This window comes from Leucoraja erinacea, chromosome 3, assembly GCF_028641065.1.
Source record: "Leucoraja erinacea ecotype New England chromosome 3, Leri_hhj_1, whole genome shotgun sequence".
Taxonomy (NCBI): Eukaryota; Metazoa; Chordata; class Chondrichthyes; order Rajiformes; family Rajidae; genus Leucoraja; species Leucoraja erinaceus.
Genome location: NC_073379.1, coordinates 91871010 through 91891434, shown reverse-complemented (window position 1 = coordinate 91891434; position 20425 = coordinate 91871010). Strand labels below are relative to the sequence as shown.

General features: G+C 40.2%; 1 protein-coding gene across 2 annotated transcripts in view; it reads left to right on the top strand.

Moving 5' to 3' along the window:
* Positions 1–20001, top strand: part of LOC129695829 (small conductance calcium-activated potassium channel protein 2-like) — a 127226-nt gene extending 107225 nt beyond the window's left edge. The window contains exons 5-6 of one of the 2 annotated variants that reach the window (XM_055633185.1): positions 5934–6003; positions 16961–20001. In XM_055633185.1, coding sequence (XP_055489160.1) covers positions 5934–6003; positions 16961–17248 — 358 coding nt within the window. In that variant the 3' untranslated portion in view covers positions 17249–20001. The remainder of the gene's footprint in view (positions 1–5933; positions 6004–16960) is intronic. The other variant, XM_055633184.1, reaches the window with a different exon arrangement.
* The last annotated feature ends 424 nt before the right edge of the window (positions 20002–20425 follow it).

Here is a 20425-nt window from a genome sequence, read left to right as displayed (position 1 = left end):
TTTATGGTATACATTATTTTACATTTAATTTTTTTTTGTTTGTCTTTTTGTATTTCTACAAAATGAATCTAGAGCCCGAAAGTAAGTTGTATGTATTGTATTCCAATGATTTTGCAAATCCCTGTGCATGCAAGAAAGAGGTATTATCATTGTGAAGCTAATGGTTTGACCTCCTCCATGGAAACCTGATCAGAAACAATGATCTAATCTGTGATAAGTGAAATTCATTTGGAATGATGAAATGGTAAATGGATCTTAAAAACATAAGAAAAATAAAACTTTACTGATTTCATCTTATTTATTTTGCTCTTGCAGCTAAACTACCCTGTGAAGAATCTATAAAATAAAATAAGAAACAGTTCTACGGCAAACTAAAATTACACATGAACAAAATTTAATAAATTCCATTAAAAACTAGAAAGCATTTAATTCAAGATAATCAGTTAAGATACAAATACGTATTTCCCCAATTGAAACTTCATTAATATGGTTCATTATAAATTAAATGAGAAAGTAACAATACATTTTTACAAAACGAAATAGTGCAGACATTAGAGTTTTAGCAAAATAAAACTAAAGTGCTGGAAATTGTCAATTGTTCAGGGAGAAGATACAGAGTGCAGAAAATAGTTCTCAGCATTGTAGTGTACAATTACCAATTAACAAAGTCCAATGTCTACAATGAGTTAGAGGTGAATGGGACAGTACCCTAGCTGATGGAAGAACCATTCAGAAACCACATAACAGTGAGGTGAAAAGCTGTTCCTGAGTCTGGAGGTGCACGCTTTCAACTTTTGTACCTTCTGCCAGACAGGAATGACTGGGGTGGGACAAGTCTTTGATTAAGTTGGTTGCTTTTCCGAGGCAGCATGAAGTGTGGATGGTGCGCACAGTCACATCTGTGTGATGGGCTGGGCTACATTTACAACTCTCTGCAATTTCTTGCGGGCTTGAACAGTGTTGTTCCCAAACTAAGCTGTAATGCAATCAGGCAGTGTGTTTTCTATGGTGCATATGTAATGGTTTGTAAGAGTCAGTACAGACATGTCAATTTTCTCAGTACCCTCAGGAGATGAAGGTGTTGATGGGCCCTCTTCGCTATTGCATCAGTGTGTTTGGTCCTTGAACATCGCTAGTAATATTAACACCAAGGAACTTGAAGCTCTCAACTACTTGCACTTCTGCACCATTGATGCTGATTGGGGCATGTAGTCCACCATGCTTCCTGAAGTCGATTACTAGCTTCTTCATCTTGCTGACCTTAAGGGAGAGGTTATTGTTTAACACCATGTTACTAATTTCTCCCTCTCCTTCCTGTGGTCTCGTCATTGTTTGTGATCCTGCCCACCACAGTGGTGTCATCTGCAAACTTGCAGATGGAGTTAGAGCCAAATTTGGCTGCACAGTCGTGAATGTGTTGGGAGTATAGTTCCATTAATCATAATGTTGTAAAGTAATAGATTTTAAGAAAATGTAAAGACTGACAACATTTACAGGGAGGAAAGAACAAAAGAAGGGGCCTGTGGTGTGGTACCCGATAGGAGAAATGGATTGGTGAAGAGAATTGGCCTTTGTAACTGCAATGGATGATCCAACCAATGACTCGGGTCCTTGGCCAAACTCGCTGCCAACCTTATTGAATCCAGAACCCCAATATCACATTGTTGATCAGCCCCAGAGCCAAGTGTCAAGACCCCTCTGCTCTGCAATTGACTCACATGGATGAACTGAATGAACCATGGCCATGTCCTGTGGAAGCCTTTGACAACCAATAAAGTTCTATTCCGGTTTTGCCAGCGTTGAAAATTGTAAATATTTTCCAAAGTTTCCAAATTTTCCAAATACCTCTGATGTATTTTGTTTGTTTGTGCATGGTTTATACTTCAGAATGTGAAAAGGCCTGTATTTGGAAATAGTATATATATTTTTTTCATTTTAAATGGAAAGTATATTTATACTGACTCACAACTTAGAATTTGAGCTTCTAGAAGTTTGTTTTATCTGGTCTTGTACCTTTCTTCAAATTTTACCTTGGCTTCCTGCCTTGCTTTATGTTTCAAAGCAGCATTGCTGAAAAGATCCTTGTTCTCAATGGTCTTACCCAAGGTAATGTTATCTGAGTGCCTGGTTGTCATCAGATGTCGATACATACTTTCACAAAGGACTGGAATTTGGATCTCTTGGCCACCTTCTTACCCATTTTTGGCAGTCACTTTTCATGGGCAACGATCAATACCAGCAATGTAGGTTGACCGTTAAGGCTTATTAGAAGTTCCATCATCAACTTTTAGTTTAGTTTAGATATACAGCGCAGCAATAGACTCTTTGGCACGCCAACCGGTTATCACTCCATACACTCGCACTATACTGCACACTAGGAACAATTTACAATTTTTACCGAAGCCAATTAACATACAAACCAGTACGTCTTTGGAATGCGGGAGAAAACCGGAGCTGCCAGAGAAAACACATACAGTCACAGGAAGAACATACAAACTCTGCACAGACAGCCCCCGTGGTCAGGATCGAACTCAGGTCTCTGACGCTGTAAACTCTGTGCCACCGTGCTGCCAATGTTCTTTACAATAACACTACCATTGCAATCAGCCAACAGAAGAGCCACTTCCCCAGGTATTGTGAGCCTTACCGTTTCTGCTGCTGCTACTCGATGGCCACCATTTGCCAGCAACTTTTTTTTTCAAAATTCGAGAAATAAATATATACAATGCATGATCCTTACAAAACCCCATCCGACATTCTCGGAGCCTACACATCCATTCAATACTGTTTTCACAAATTATACAAATTTTCCCCCCATCCTTGCCACTCACGTGGCCCACCGGTGTGGAATCCCTTCCCTTATTTTGAGGGGTGTCTAGTAGTGACATGTGCTCAACTGTTGTCTTACTTGTATCAGTCACCGCAGGCATGAAATCATCCTCTACTGTTCTTGGATATACCTCTGGTTCATGGATGCTTATACTTGCGTAACTATTTAGGAAGTTTTTGAGAATGCAATAAATGTGCTGTCAAAACATGCAGGCAAATAATACAATTTAGAGTTAATTGTCGCAGATGACCTTTTGGTTTTTTAAAGACATGAATGCACGTCGAAGAGTTTAAATTTGATACCTGACAACACCTACTCCAATCAGTGGAATTGGGTAGAATGAGGGAGTTCTTGCAGAATAGTGAGAGGTTTTGAGGAGTTCACTCAAACCTTTGGATAAAGATGCTTTTAAATAGCTTGATTGTTTGTCTCTTAGATGAATTGATTTTTCTTCTGTAAGTAGAGCATGGTCTTGTTCAAAGACTTGCCATAAATTTATGAAAAAGGAAAACCGTGTCGAGAATTAAAATGCTACGTTGATTAATAAAATTGTATTATCTCAGGAATTAAATAATTGTTTTGGAACTGAATTAATTTTCTATAAATTATTAATAAATTAGAAGTGCTGTTTATTCATAATAATATTTGAAACCATCTCCAACTTCTCGTATATTAGGACAATACAAAAATTAATGTAACGCTTTAAAATATGTTGGACTGTAGAAAATAATACAGTCCCACAAAACAGTTTTATATTGGCCAAACTTGTGTCAAATTGTATCAGATCACATCAATCTAATTGAAAAGTATGGTAACATGTCATGTACAATAATAAATGAACGGGAAGCCATTCTAAACAGGTTGTGACTAGCTGCAAGATGTTTATAATGTTATATTTATAATAGGACTCTCACTTATCACTGAGTTACATTGAAAGCAAAGTTACCTTGATTAAATCCATTTTGCAGTACTGGTATCAGGCCAGACGGACATAGGAATATTTCAGATATTTCGGGCCAAGGGACATTTAGGATGTGTTAGAACTACTGAAAAATCATAACTTGAGTTTGGACTGAATTTGGTCCCTGCTATATTCAAATTGTTGGATTCTGAAAGTGGGCAACTGTTGAGTAACTATAAACTTTCAGAGTTTGGTCAGTTAATGGAAATAATATTTTCTTGTTAAAATGGTCATGTCAAAAGTTGAAGAGTGTAGGGTATAATTTAGGTAACTTTGTAGTTTTATTTTGCCTTCCGTAATACCGCTGATGGTACCCAAGCAGAATAATGAGTCTTGAGCTCCACTGAGTCATTTAGTGTCACCTTTAATTAGAAGGAAACGGCAACATTTTGGCAGTGAAATTTTAGGCACAGATTTATGATTTTGAGTATACCTACAATGTGTTTGATCAGGAACTTATCTCTGTAAATTCAAAAAGCAGACATCTGAGGATGCCCCTTTTTTGAATTCACATTAATTCACATAAGGTCATTTAGAAACATAGAAAATAGAAAATAGGTGCAGGAGGAGGCCATTCGGCCCTTCGAGCCAGCACCGCCATTCATTGTGATCATGGCTGATGGTCCCTTATCAATAACCCGTGCCTGCCTTCTCCCCATAACCCTTGACTCCACTAGCCCCTAGAGCTCTATCTAGCTCTCTCTTAAATCCATCCAGTGATTTGGCATCCACTGCCATCTGTGGCAGGGAATTCCGTAAATTCACAACTCAATTTGATAGGAGTAGAATTTAGCCATTCGGCCCATCAAGTCCAAGCTATTCAATCATGGCTGATCTATTTCTCCCTCCTAACCCCATTCTCCTGCCTTCACCCCATAGCCCCTGACGCCTGTACTAATCAAGAATCTATCTCTGCCTTAAAAATATCCACTGACTTGGCCTCCAGAGCCTTCTGTGGCAAAGAATTCCACAGATCAGGCGGTTAGGGCCGCCACGGTGGCGCAGCGGTAGAGTTGCTGCCTTACAGCACTTGCAGCGCCAGAGATCTGGGTTCGATCCCGACTACGGGCGCTGTCTGTACGGAGTTTGTACGTTTTCCCCATGGGTGTTCTCCGAGATCTTCGATTTCTTCCCACACTCCAAAGACATACAGGTATGTAGGTGAATTGGCTTGGTGCCTGTGTAAAATTGTCCCTAGTGTATGTGTAGGATAGCGTTAATGTGCGGGGATCGCTGGTTTAGTACGGACAGGGTGGGCCGAAGGGCCTGTTTCCGTGCTGTATTTCCAAACTAAACTAAAACTAAAGATTCACCACCCCCTGACTAAAGATTATCTATTAAATGCAAAGAAATTGAGCATTGGGATTGTCTACAGTTTCCAGAGTTTAAGGCTTGTTAGTGACAAATATATTTCCAGGATTTTGGAGCAAGTTTTGTAAATCATCTCAATAGCGTCATAATTGTAAAGTCAGCATCTTCTAAATCAAAATTAATAAAGATGTTGGGCATTGATTGTTAATATATAGGCTGTGCTAAGAGTGATCAATTAAAAATGGGGAATACTTGTTTCCTTTTACAATTGTTTTTTGGTTCGTTAAATGCATTTAGAAGATATTGGCAATCCACATCTCGTCGTTATGTGAATGTATATTGTGCAACAAATTCATCTGATATAGAGCAGACTAGAGATGTCCTTCAGAGTCCAATTAAATCATCATTAACATACTTAGTCTGGAGGAAATGGACGTCAAGTCTTGGTGGAAAGTACGCAGAATTTTGGGGATGGTCTGACACTGATCGTTTGCCATCCTATGTCTCATGGTCATGATACTTAGGCTTTTATGAATGCCTAAACTTTGGTCTGACATTCGTAAAGTCCTTTTTTCTTTTTTTAATTCATCTGAAGCTGTCTAATACAGTATATTACGAAATACACATTTTTCTATGCTACCACAATTTTCATATCAAGGAAGCATGCTTCTCATTTAACAGACAGAAGAGTGGTTTTGAACTTTTAAACGTAAGAAAATCATTGTTCGTGCAGGTGGTTTGCTCTGATGGATTTTACTGCATGTTGTTTTTTTGAAGATAACATTGCAAAATGAAATGAAATTAACCATTTAAAATGAATGTTGCCTTCAGGTTGCGAAGTGTAAAAATGGAACAACGCAAATTAAATGATCAAGCAAATACTTTGGTGGATCTTGCTAAGGTTAGTGGGGTTCATTTTGAATTTGTCAATTTTCTTAAAATATTGTACCTTGATTTTTGTTCATTGATAGACGATTAATTTCAAGCATGTTCCTCAACGAATGCAGAATTATTGTTGCTGTTTTTAAATTTATGATAAGGCATCATGTCATGATTTTTATTTATTATATTTCGCATATCAATAAAGCAGGTAACCAAACATGGAAAATCAGCAGCATCATTTGTATTTGTGTGATATCTCCCTCACTTTGTGTACTTCATACTCACCTATCTCATTCTTTCTCCTCCGTCATGAGAAGTAGTCACACAAGCAAATGGACACAAGTCACTGCAGATACTTCAGTAAATAAAATGTTCAACCACTTTCCTGCAGTTATTTTGTAGGCCTTCCCTGGAGCAGGTGCAGCAAGTTCAAAGCTGCAGAAACGGCAAAGCGTTGCTGAAATAGTCTCTATTTGTGCTGTTTTAGAGGGTGCCTAAAGAAAATCTACTATTGATATCAGGAATTAAGTTTTGCTGGGCAGCACTGAAAATCAATTAGGAAATTAGTTAAACTTTTGGTTTAATAATCACCATTTTAAAGTGGTACACTTGTTTGCTGCTTTATTGAACAGAAACCAACAAGGTTGTACCCAAAAAAGAGGCACAAAATGCTGGAGGAACTCAGTGGCTCAGGCAGCATCTCAGGAGAACATGGATACACAGCATTTCAGGCTGGGATCCTTCTTCAGACTGATTGTAGTTGTGGGGAGAAAACTGGAAGGGTGATTGTGGCAGGACAAAGCCAGGCAAGGGATAGGTAGATACAGGTAAGGAGGTTCATTGGCATAATGTTGACAAATTGTCAACTAAGGGGCATGAAGTCTGGAGTCAGATGAAGGGGAAAAGGTGGAGGGGAATTACCACAATCTCGCTCCAACTTTCCTTTTCTCCCAATTAAAAGGAAAGGGGAGTGAGATTATTGGAAAATTGGTGCACATTCTAGGTGGGGTACAGGGAAGAGAGTGGGGAAAAGGGGTGGTGTATTTGGTTAGTTACCTAAAATTGGATTATTCAATGATCATGCCATTAGGTTGTAAAATACCCAAGTGGAATTTGATGTGCCATTCCTCCATTTTGCACGTGGCCTCACTCTGGTAATGGTGGAGGCTCAGGACAGAAAGGTCAGTGTGGGAATGGGAAGGGGAGTCAAAGTGGTCAGCAACTGGGAGATCCAGCAGGCCTTGATGGACTGTGCGCAAGTATTCGGCAAAACAGTTGCCTGGTCTATGGTTGGTTTCAGCAATGTGAAGGAGCCCACCTCGTGAGCACTACATGCAGTAGGTGACGCTGGAGGAGATGTATGAGAAACTCTGTCACACCTGGAAGGGCTGCTGGGGTCCCTGGGTGGATGTGAGGGAGAAGACGTAGGGACAGGTGTTTCACCTTATGCGGTTGCAAGGGAAAGTATCTGGGGAGGGGGTGGTTTGGGTGGGAAGCGATGTGTGAACCAAGGAGTTGCCCAAGTAGTTACAGGGATGTGGACTAAAAGTTTCCATTTTCAGATAACTTTCATTAAACATGAACATTTCTCAGAAGGAGCCTGTCCATAGTATTAACTTTATTGGAATTCATTTGAAGATAATTGGCCTGATATAACTCGGCATAGGTTAGACAGGCTGCAAGAACTTCCTTTTTTAACCACATAGATGGCAGGCACCTTCTTTGTCCTCTTGAATATAAGGTTTTTTGAGACACCATTGCATAAACTCTTTTCTGCAGATCAACTGAGGTAGGAGGAGACTGCATCAACAGAAATTCAGGGATCGAATGGCAGGGCGAGTATATTCGCGGGTATCAAACAGGAGTAGTGATCATAAGGTAACTAACTATTGTGTAAAATATTTAGGTAAATATTATCTTCTATATTACTAAAAGTCTGATCTTGACCACATCCTGTTGTTCTGTATATTGATTTTAGAAAAAACGCTGCCACATACGGCTGTGATTTTTGGCCATCTTACTCAGAGTCCCCCTTCTGCTGTGCAGGACAAGAGGAATTTTCCCATCGATAAAAAATAAAAGAGTTATTATTGTTTAAAAAATGTTGAGATTCTCCCTCCTGAAGGCCACACTCCTTCCGGAGGGACTATAAAACCCGGAAGTGTTGAGTGCCTCAGGCAGCATCCTCTGCAAGATGGGGGAGCGAGAGAATCACGTCTCTCAGTCTCAGCTGTGAATAACACTGAACACATGTGTACTAAACTGTGAGTGTGGTTTTACTGACCTTGAGTGCCCTTAATGTGGTTTGAAAATGAAAATGTGGTTGGTTTGAAATAAAGCACTGCAAATTGTGGTTGGTTTGAAATTAAGCACTGCAAATGGAGTTTGAAATGGTTGGTGGTTGGTGGTTGGTTCGAAATGGCAAATGATTAAAGGTCTAAACTTGACAACTTCCTGTTTGCACTGTATCTTGATTTTAAAAAAACGCTGCCACTTACGGCTGTGATTTTTGGCCATCTTACTCAATCCAAAAAAATGAAATTTGCAGAAGGGCCACATTTTTGTTAAATTCAAAGCTTAGTAAGAGACCCTGAATGGCACAAGATCTTTAGAATCACTGCTCATCAGGTGCAGAGGATTCTTCACATCAATGAAAAATAAAAGTGTTATTAGTGTTTAAAAAATGTCAAGAATCTCTCTCCTGTCAATCTTGCAACGAAGGCCATGCCCCTTACGGTGGGATTATAAAAACCGGAAGTGTGGGTGTGGCTGTCTCTGCAAGATGGGGGAGGGAGAGGTCACGACTGTCTGAGCTGTGAATTAACTGAACACACTGATTGTCTACTGAACTGTTGAGTGTAGTGTTTTGTGGTGTTTTGTGTGGTTTTATGGTGGATTCACCCTGCTTGAAATGGTATGAAACTGCATTTGAATGTGGTGGCCTTGCACCCTGCTCGAAGTGGCATGAAACTGCATTTGAATTTAGTGGCCTTGCACCCTGTTTGAAGTGGCATGAAACTGCACTTGAGTTTGATGGACTTGCACCCTGCTTGAAGTGATATTAAACTGCACTTGAATTTGGTGGCCTTGCACCCTGCTTGAAGTGGTATGAAACTGCACTTGAATTTGGTGGCCTTGCACCCTGCTTGAAAAGGAATTTCAAGGAATAGCAGTGAGACTTGGTTTATACTCTCTAGAATTTAGGAGATTGAGAGGGGATCGTATAGAAACTTACAAAATTCTTAAGGGGTTGGACAGGCTAGATGCAGGAAGATTGCTCCCGATGTTGGGGAAGTCCAGGACAAGGGGTCGCAGCTTAAGGTTAAGGGGGAAATCCTTTAAAACCGAGATGAGAAGAACTTTTTTCACACAGAGTGGTGAATCTCTGTAACTCTCTGCCACAGAGGGTAGTCGAGGCCAGTTCATTGGCTATATTTACGAGGGAGTTAGATGTGGCCCTTGCGGCTAAGGGGATCAGAGGGTATGGAGAGAAGGCAGGTACGGGATACTGAGTTGGATGATCGGCCATGATCATATTGAATGGCGGTGCAGGCTCGAAGGGCCGAATGGCCTACTCCTGCACCTAATTTCTATGTTTCTATGAGTCCACTGCCAGCCCACCAGGCATGAGTGACTGAGCTGCCACTCCAAGAATCCATTTGACCCACAATGTCCATACTAGCCCTCTGGAAACCAGTCCCTTCAGCCGACAACACCCATACTAGTGCTCCAGAAAGCCCCCCCCCCCTTACTGGCCACCAATATTGGAATTGGTGGAGAGGTGGAATATTGGGTTGGGGGACCAGCCCTCCCGTGTGAACATGGGACCAAACGGGTCCCACTTAGTCTAGTATATTATATGAATTGAAATTTTCAGTGTGAAAATTTGCTAGATGGGGAGTACATTCTCAGGAATTTGAGTATGGGAACCCACAGAAATTTCATAAATGTTTGCAATGGTTTCAAGTACCGTCAGCAGAATGCTAGTGAATAATTTGGAAACAATTAATCATACGTTTTGTTAGATCACGCAGAGTTGTGTTGGAATCACAAGTGTTATTTCTTTAAAATTTACCTTTACTGAGCTTATCTGAAACCAAGGAAGGAAATGCTTCATTACTTTACTAAAAAGTAACCACAATGCGCTATTCATTATTTTAGATAACATTAGCACTAATACTAATTTCTCCCAGAGTTATTGTTCATTTGTTCTCTTAAGGATTTACATTGAAATATAAAAACATAGTAGGAGTTTATGTTATTGTGTGTATCAGTTTCTTGGAATGGTTTTGAATCAGAAAAGGTGTCTTTCTGTTTCTAGGACCGTCTTGTCATAGGTGTTTAATCTAGTCGCTAAACAAGGTTATAGATGTCCTCATTTTGCTAATTAATAGTTAGATTTTTCAAGCAGATAAAAATTTGAAGGGGTGGTCTGACAACCATCTTTTTCCAATCATGAACTAATGGTTTTATTATTGGAAGAGATAGAAAGCCATTGTGTACTGTTTCCCTTATACTCATGTACTGTTGAGCCAAATATCAAGTGTAAGTTGTTATTATCGTACCTTAGACAATCAAATCAATGAAGAGAACAGAATTGCTGATTTGGGCTAATAATGATTGAATAAATCTGAGCTTGAAAGGTGTATTTTCCATCTGCAACTGGTTTAAGGGATGCCTTTCAAATTAATTGCCTTGTTTTAGTTTGTATTTTCTCCTGCCTGGTAAAGGAGCAGAATTAAAACATAAACCTGGAATTTTAGTTTGCGTTATGAGGAAGAGCGTTGAGTATCTGCAAAGTAAACCCAAAATATAGTTGTGACCCAGGAAAACCATGAATAGAATAGATTTGTTGAGATCTTAAGGAAACACAGTAATGCATGAAACCTTGAGGGGTTATTTGTAAAACCACACTGCTCACAACGGAACTAACTTCCCCACAAGGAGTGGGGTCTGAGAAAATGTTTGGCTATTCCTGCCTCATACTCTCTGGGTAAATGGGAATGTGAAATTGCACAATAATTTATTGCCTATGTTTACACTTGGATATATTTAAGGAATAAGATATCAGACTAGCTGTTTCCTTCCAACTGCTTAAGATGATTTTTTTTTTTGCCCTGGAAAATTTAACCTAAATCTCGTCAAAATATTTTGCCAGTTGGGTTGAGTATTAGATGGAGTTTAATCTAAGCAAGTGTGAGGTGTTGCACTTTGTGGAGTTAAATTAAGAGGAAAGTAATGGCAAAACCCTTAACAGCATTGATGACCTTGGGGTCCAAGTCCACAGCTCCCTGAACGTGGCAACATAAATAAGTTAGTGTGTCAAAGAGAGCGTGTGTTATGCTTTCCTTCATCAGTCAGGGGATGAGAGGCATAGATAGGGTAACTGTCAGAAACTTTTTCCCAGGGTAGAAATGTCAAGGACTGGAGGACAGAGCTTTAAGGTGAGGGTGGCAAAGTTTAAAAGAGATGCAGGTGGTGGGTTTTGTTTGCACAGAGGGAGTTTGGAATGTACTGCCAGGCGTGATGGTGGACACTGGCACTTAGCAGGCTTTTGGATTTATTTTTTACACCCACCTTGGGGAGTACAGCAGGTCTCAGTCTCAGCGTAGCACACTCTCAGTTCAGCAAAGCCATAATGTGCCTCTTCTTCACAAGATCCTCTGGATAAATTATAATTATAGGAAGGATGTCAACAAAATAGAGAGAGTACAGAGGAGATTTACTAGAATGTTGCCTGGGTTTCAACAACTAAGTTACAGAGATAGGTTGAATAAGTTAGCTCTTTATTCTCTGGAGCGCAGAAGGTTAAGGGGGGGACTTGATAGAGGTCTTTAAAATGACGAGAGGGATAGACAGAGTTGATGTGGACAAGCTTTTCCCTTTGAGAATAGGGAAGATTCAAACAAGAGGACATGACTTCAGAATTAAGGGACAGAAGTTGAGGGGTAATATGAGGGGGAACTTCTTTACTCAGAGAGTGGTAGCGGTGTGGAATGAGCTTCCAGTGGAAGTGGTGGAGGCAGGTTCATTGGTATCATTTAAAGATAAATTAGATAGGCATATGGATGAGAAGGGAATGGAGGGTTATGGTATGAGTGCAGGCAGGTGGGACTAAGGGGAAAGAAAATGTGTTCGGCACGGACTTGTAGGGCTGAGATGGCCTGTTTCCGTGCTGTAATTGTTATATGGTTATATGGTTATAAAGGATCATTTATTTCCACTTCTGTTAAAAGGTTCCGAGGTGGTTAATAAAGTCATAAGTGATAGGAGTAGAATTAGGACGTTAGGCACATCTGCCATTCAATCAAGGCAGATCTATCTCTCCCTCCTAACCCCATTCTCCTGCCTTCCTCCCATAACCCCTGACACCCTTACTAATAAAGAATCTATCTATCTTTGCCTTATAAATATCCATTGACTTGGTCTCCACAGCTTTCTCCACAGATTCACCACCCTCTGACTAAAGACATTCCTTCTCAGCTTCTTCCTAATGGAACATCTTTTAATTCTGAGTATGGCTAGTGGCCCTAGAATTGTCTAGACTGGTCCTAGTCCTTAATAAGGCCATAGTGGGGACTGCAGACTCTTCCGCCAATGGCTGACAGGGTGGGAGGTTTGAGAGGGTTTGTAAAGCTATTATCACTTTACACAGGGCTTCTGTGTGCCCCTGTTGCAAGTCCCTTGCTGGTTTCCATACCATTCCAAACACTACTCTCCTTGTGGTCACATGTCAGAAACTCGCAGTAGTTGGTAGTACAGCTCCCCATGAAAGCTTTTAGCACATTCTTGAGTTTTTTGTGTCCACCTGGTAATGTGCTCCCAAGGCAGAGCACAGAGTGGAGTGTTTGACACGTCTGCTGTTGGGCATGAGCTAACTGAGAATAACTAGAGCCTTAGAGGAGGGGGAATGTGTCCTGGGAGAGGGCACAGGCATTAATTTGTGTATCCTCCCAGTGAATCTGTCAAAACAAAATACTGTCACATCCAGTGTGGATGTGCGCTCATTCCCAATGATCTTTTATATGCTGTGTCCGATTGGAGTTTGATGAATTTGTACAGGTTGCGGCACCCGGTGCTGCACATCAATGTATGATTACTTACTGAGCAATGCCATGGATCAATGTGTTGGTGGACCCACATGTTGTGTGAATGAATATTGAATCAGTATTACGCTCCACCACTCTTTGGCTGTGTGTTTCTGCACTATTAGTTGCAGTGCCCCTCTGTGTTGAATGTTAAAGCTCATCTGTCATGAGCTCATCTCTCATGCAACTTTATGCTGTTTCCATCAAACCAGCCTTAATCAATAAACCAGGAACACAATTCAGTACTAACAATAACATCGTACATTTTCTTTACCTTCATAGATAAAGCTCCAGGTTTTCATTCCAAGATGTTGACTATGGTGTGTGATTATTACTAACCCATTATTTCCATTGGATAGGTGAAAGCTATAAAACATGCAGCATGTGGAGTATAATTTTTAGAATATGAAAAATTGACTGTCAAATATTGTTGTAATGCGCTGCATTTTGAGGCCTGTAAGCTCAATGCATATTAAGACAATATTCTGAGTTATGTGCCCCAGTATGGAGCTTTGATTGTGAAGATAGACATTCCATGATTGACAAATGTTGATGCGCTGTCCTGCTGTGAAATCTTGTGGGTGGTTCACTTACAATTATGGAATAAACTCGCATAAAAACAAAAGTACAAAAAGTCAATTTGAAATGTAATAATCTTGAAATGATTGCTGTAAAAATAAATTAGTGTTCAAGTTTAAAAGCAGCAATAAAAATGTAGGCCATCAAACACTATGAAATTCACATTGCTCGCATTGGAGAATTGTGTCAAAATTCAAGTAACTGTCCAACAGGTTAGGCAAGTAACAGCCTGATAGGAACAACTGTAAGTACAGGGCCTGTTCCTCGAGCATGCGACTGCATGCGGCAAGCGCGACCTAACGCGGTCGCTTGAGCCGTATGGCCTCACGCGGCCGGTCCCAGTTCGATCGCCGGAGCCGTATGGAGTTGTGCGGAGCTGGTCCCGACCGCGCGGGGCTCCGAAAAACTGACACTGCCCAAAAATTGAGCGCGGCAATGGCCTGCTGGCCCGCAGCCACATTGAGGCCGTACGCACCACCTCGACGAGCGTGCGCAGCGTCTCGACGCCGTACGCAGCGTCGTGACACCGTACGCCTTCGCTCGAACTTCACGTTAACTCGTACGGGATCACTCGACCTCCACGCGGGCCCCGCTTCCGGTTTGGTCGCGCTCGTCGCATGCTGGTGGGACAGGCCCTGTACGGGGATCAGTCGACCTCCGCGCGGCCCCCGCTTCCGGTTTAGGTCGTGCTTGCCGCATGCAGTCGCATGCTCGTGGGACAGGCCCTTTACCATCAACCAAATTCCAAACTCTAATCATCACAAAGGTACAGTTGCGAAGCGGCAGAGTTATAGCGCCAGAGATCCAGATTCAATCTTGACTACGGGTGCTGTCGGTACGGAGTTTCAATGTTCTCCCTGTGACTGTGGGGTTTCTCAGTGCACTCCGGTTTCCTCCCACACTCCAAAGATGTACAGGTTAATTGGCTTTGGTAAGTTGTAAACAAAATTGTCCCTACTGTGTGTAAGTTAGTGTATGGGGTGGTTGCTGGTCAGCACGGACTCAGTGGGCCTGTTTTCACGCTGTATGTCCAAAGTTAAAGGTCGTGGATGGCCTGTCCCATTGACAGAATGAATGCAACAGAAGCGGTGGCTTAGCCTCATACATTCCGGAGGGAGTTGCGCTGGGAGTCCTCAACATAGTGTCTGGATGTTATAACATCTGATCAAACGTGGGCGAGGAAACTATCTGGCGGTTATTGCTTTCTGCGCATCGTCGTGGGGTGAATCAGTATTCTTCCAACATCACTCAAGGGAAGCACTGAGTAGCAAGAGAAGAGAACCATTCCCTTCACATCCATTCTGTCAAAGTCCATAGGATTTGATATGTTTCATTCAAATCCTGCATCACTCTGTTGGATACACACCTAGTCTGCCTGGTCTTTCCTTAATGCACAACCTGCCCATTCCAAGTGTAGGAAAAAACTGCAGATGATAGTTTAAACCAAAGATAGACACAAAATGCTGGAGTAACAACGGGTCAGGCAGCATCTCTGGAGAGAAGGAATGGGTGACGTTTTGTGTCAAGACCCTTTTTTCAGACAGTCTGAAGAAGGGTCTCGACCTGAAACATCACCCATTCCTTCTCTCCAGAGATGCTGCCTGTCCCGCTGAGTTACTCCAGCATTTTGTGTCTGCCCATTCTAGGTATTAGTTCAGTAGAAATCTTCTGAATATTCTTCTTTAAGACTAGAACTGTACGCTGTGGTCCAGATGTGATCTCACCATTGTCCTATATAAGTGAAGCATTGCCTCCACATTTTTGAATGAGTAATAATATTGTTATTTTTTTTAAATATCTTGTTCTACTTGTGTACTTGCTACTTGCGAATGAGGTTATTCTATTTCACTCAGCTCTGCAATATTTTACATTTTAGATGTATTTTTTAAAAATTGTTTCATTCTTTTTGCCAAAATGAACAGTTTCTTATTTTCCCACATGTTATTGCATTTACCCTACAGGCCTATCCACTTCCAGGTAATCCACATCTATAGTGTCCTGTCATACACTCACCTGTCCATCTATGTTTCTTGGCCATTTGTTCACCTTTCCCATTTATCTTCACCCCCCCCTCACCCCCCCTCTGGTTTCCCTCCTCCATCTAGTTCCATCTGCCCATCTTGCCCATCTCATCTGGTTCCACCCATCACCTATCAGTCCCAGTAGCAGCTGCACTGCTGTATTCTGGCAATCAGTCCTGATATAGGGTCTCAACCTGAAAAATCGACACACCTTTTGCTTCACAGATGCTGCTTGACCCACTGAGATCTTCCAGCTTTCTGTTCATTGATCTTTATACCAATGTTCTACTTAGGTTCCAATGGAGCAGCAAGTATCATCAACCAGTCTTTGCTTCAAGCAATTGTGACTTGGAGAATTGTCTTAATATAATATCAGCGAAGAAGATGTTGGGAAACCACATACCGCTGCTTGTTGCAGGGTCAGCATTTAAGATGAATTGGCATTGACTGAATCTTTGCTGTCCTCACAAGCATCAGGGAAAAGGTCATGTTAAAATTACAAGCTTGTCACACAGATGCAGGAAAACGTTTTTTTAGTAAGCAACATGTCAGTGGTTTGCCAACAACATCCATACAGTTGACTCAGAAATGTCCCCAAATCAGTCGGTATTGATACCTACTAAAAAATGAATTTGTATATTGATTGATCAAACAAGGCAAACTCAAGGGAATTGGAAGACGAAATTGGAGAAATTATTATATTTTAACTTGCTTAGGTTTAAAAATTTGTACTGCTATAACATCCATTTTAGCTCCAATTATTTGGCTTGTTTACTTTGTACTTCTCTTTTAATTGCTTTAATTCATTGCCTTGTATAAATAGTAATTGGATCTATATTAATATTTGCTATCAAATTATTTTTATGTATCAGCAAATAACTATGGTTAAAATGAAGACAATTTCCTTTGTGAAGAAAATATTTAATTATGGACAACGTGTTTTAAGTCCAGTCCAAGAATTGGACTGGAACCTGTGAGGACTTGTTCACTGATAAATTTGCAACATTGAAATTTGATTTTAAATGTTGTTTCTGTCAGAGTGACATGTAATAATTATTCTACAATAGATTCTTTCGATAGTACCCAAACGGATTTATATTGTGTTTTTCATGTTAACATGAAATAGAAGGGGTTTTTTATGGATCATTCATTGTTTCTGCAAAATAGGAAATCATTTTTGAATGTTGCTTACTTCACTGATATATGTTAGCTTGGAATGAAAGTAATATGTTTCTTGAAAATAACATTGTGGTAAAAATTCCAAATGTGTTATTTTCCCTTGTTTTAGACGCAGAACATTATGTATGACATGATCTCAGACCTGAACGAAAGGAGTGAAGATCTTGAGAAAAGGATTGTAACACTGGAGACTAAACTAGAGACATTAATAGGAACTATCCAAGCTCTACCTGGACTGATTAGTCAGATGATCAACCTGCAGCAGAGGGAATTTCTGGAAGCTCAGATGCAGCACCATGACCAACAAATACCTTGCAGTGCTGAGCGATCACGATCGTCGACAAGGAGGAGAAGGTCTTCCTCAACAGCTCCACCAACATCATCAGAAAGTAGCTAGAAGTGAACGTTTTAACCACTAGAAAGAACTTTTTTTTGCCATCATATGGTTGATATTTTAGCTTTTATTGTAAAGCCCTAACAATACTAAGCAGTGTTATCCGGATTCTGATGTCAGAATCCAGGGAACCTGAAAAATTATTTTAGGCCAAAAGGAGTGTGTTCTCCCTCAGATGCACAGTGAATGCACCTAACCTGCTTTATAGATTGTTTCTTCTGTACAACTCACTTGACTTTTTACTTGCGCACTTCAACTGACTTTATTAATATATAATATATAATAAAAGGAACATTTCTGGATATTTCTGTCTGGTGAGTTTAAACCTCTATTCATGGGCATTGAACTCAGGTGCTCAATTAATAATGAACAAGAACATTTATCTTGTTTCAACTATCAATATTACTTACATAAGTGATGTTTTTTTTAAGAACTGTCCAGTTTGCTAGAATGTTACACGGAAGCAATATTCACTGTCTGCTACTGCTTAAAAGAAATGAAACCTTTTGTATGTATATTGAAATAACTGTTAAAAGTGGCCTACTGTGGAGAATTTTATCATTAATCTGGCATTTATATGATATTTTGTGATTCTGTTAAATCCAAAAAAATGATAACCAGAAATTAAACTTAAATTACCAAAGATTGTAAATAGTCAAAGGAACTAGATTACACAGCAATATTGCATCTTTAAACTTCTATATTTTTATTTCTCATGAACGGCCTTTGATTTGAAATAGCAACTATTTTTCTCTCTTTGAGTGACCTATATTTCTAGCATTTTCCATTTTTATTTCAGATTTTCAGCTTCTGCAGTTTTTTACTTTTGTAATCATCCAGGATTATTTCATTTACAAATTATTTGTTACGATCGGAACCCAAAGCAGATCATTCCACTGAACATTCTGATTCTGATAGGACTCATTATGGACTCCAAATGAAAACTTTAAAAGTGAAATGCTATCTTATACTGTTCTTTGTAGTCTTTAAAGTTAGGGTTGCCTGTTACAAATTGGATAATATTGGAATGTTTAACATAAAGCAGCATTCATTGGGACCATGCTTTCTCTTTGCTATCACACAAATCTCCGCTTTTAATGAAAGTCAAAAATGTATTACTGAATATGAATTTCAGACATTTATACAAGGGAATAACCCAGAAGAGCCCCAATCTTCCTTCCATGAACCATATACTCCTCAAACTATGAATGGTTGCACATCTTACGTATTTGCATTGTTCTTAGTTTACATTTTAAAGGTGTCCACTTCTCAATTAAATAATTGAAGTTGTGGATTTGCAAAAAGTGAGTTACAGACCATGGGGATCAGTCAGTGGGATATCAGCAGGATTGGCTCAGATGAACTGGAATCTGAATCGTGCTTCATGAATGATCTTCAGTTTTTTGAAATAAATGAAGCCTGACAAATGCGTGATCTCCTGGAGGGAGGAGATTTATATTTGATTGTTCATCATTAGCAGCAATGTGGATTTGTTAGAAAATCACAAAGTAGCATCAATGTTGGTCAAATGGGAAAATGCCCTTTCAGCATTGCTGAAAAATGCTTAGTGTAGTTATAGTTTAGTTTATAATTGCCACTTGTACCGAGTTACACTGAAAAGCTTTTGTTAGTGTGCTATCCAGTCAAGAAAACGACTATACGTGAATGCAATCAAGCTGTCTACAGTGCAAAGATAAGGGGTAAAGGGTATAGCATTTAGTGCATTTAATGATAGAACTATCAACGGAATCATGGTAAAACTCTAAACTCTAATAGTTTGTTAGCACAGCTTTCATTCCCAAAAGCAATGGGTTGTCTTTACTCATGCAAAGATATCAAGCAAGTGGAATAGTTGGAGAAAGCACAGAACATTTCAGAGTGCGGAGAGAACTAGAGGTACAAGCAATCATAGGACCAAGATGAAATTAATCTAATTAATTTCCACAATTCAATCGTTGCTTCCAACATTTGCCAATGAATAAATCATGGCAAAATATTCCCAAAAAATATGTGCACAGTTAATAGTAAGATAAGACTTTATACTCAATGTACCAACTCAACAATGTAGTAAGGCGTAAAAACAGGGAACTGCAGATGCTAGTTAGCAAAAAGACACAAATTGCTGGAGTAACTCCGCAGGTCAGGCAGCATATTTGGAGAATGTTCATAGGTGACATTTTGGGTTGGAACCCTTCAGGCTAATTGTGGGTGGAAGGGGGGACAGAAAGCTGGATATAGGTGATGGGATTTTTTGATAGGTAAATGGTTGGGCAAGTTAAAGGAGTGAAGGAGACGGAGGGAAGGAACAGGCGTGAATCCAGTGAGGCAGAGGGAAGGAAGGGGGTGGGGTAGGGTTACTACAGAGGCATTATTGGGCTTTTTTGATGATTACATCAATGTGCTGGGAAGAGAACAGATGTTCATAGATTTGCACGCCATGGAACTTGAAGGTGTTGTCTCTCCAACACCGACATGTTGATGAAATTAGATTTGTGGGACCTCTGCCTTTTTCTTTGAAAGTCAACAATCAGCTCCTTGGTCTTACTGATGTTGAGAGCAAGGTTGTTGTTCTGGCACCATTCAATCAGATGGTCAATCTGCCTCCTGTAATATAGCTCATTACCCATAATCCATCCAACAACAATGATGTAGTCTGAATTTAAAGATGCAGTTGGAACTGTGTCCAGCTACACAGTCATAGGGATAGAGTGAGCAGAGCAAGGAACTGAGCACAGTGTCTTGTCATGCTTCCATGCTGATGATTATCGAGGAGGAAGTGTTGTTGCCAAATCATACCGATTGTGGTCTATTGATCTGGAAGTCGAGGATCCAGTTGCAAAGGGGAGTGCCGGGACAGTTTTTTGAGGTTGGCTTTGGAGGGAATGATAGTGTTGAATGCCGAGCTGTAATTTATTTATTTATTTTCTCTATTTCAAAATATACTTTATTCGAGAAATAAATATATCCAATGCATGACCCTTACAAGACTTCATCCAACATTCTCGGAGGTTATACATACATTCAATACTGTTTACACAAATTATACAAATTTATCCCCCACCCTTGCCACTCATATGGCCCACTGGCATAGAATCCCTTCCCTTATTTTTGAGGGAACACACCCTGCCCCCCCCCCCTATGTCCAGCAGCGGAAGGACCCTAGATTGTGGTCCTCCCCCA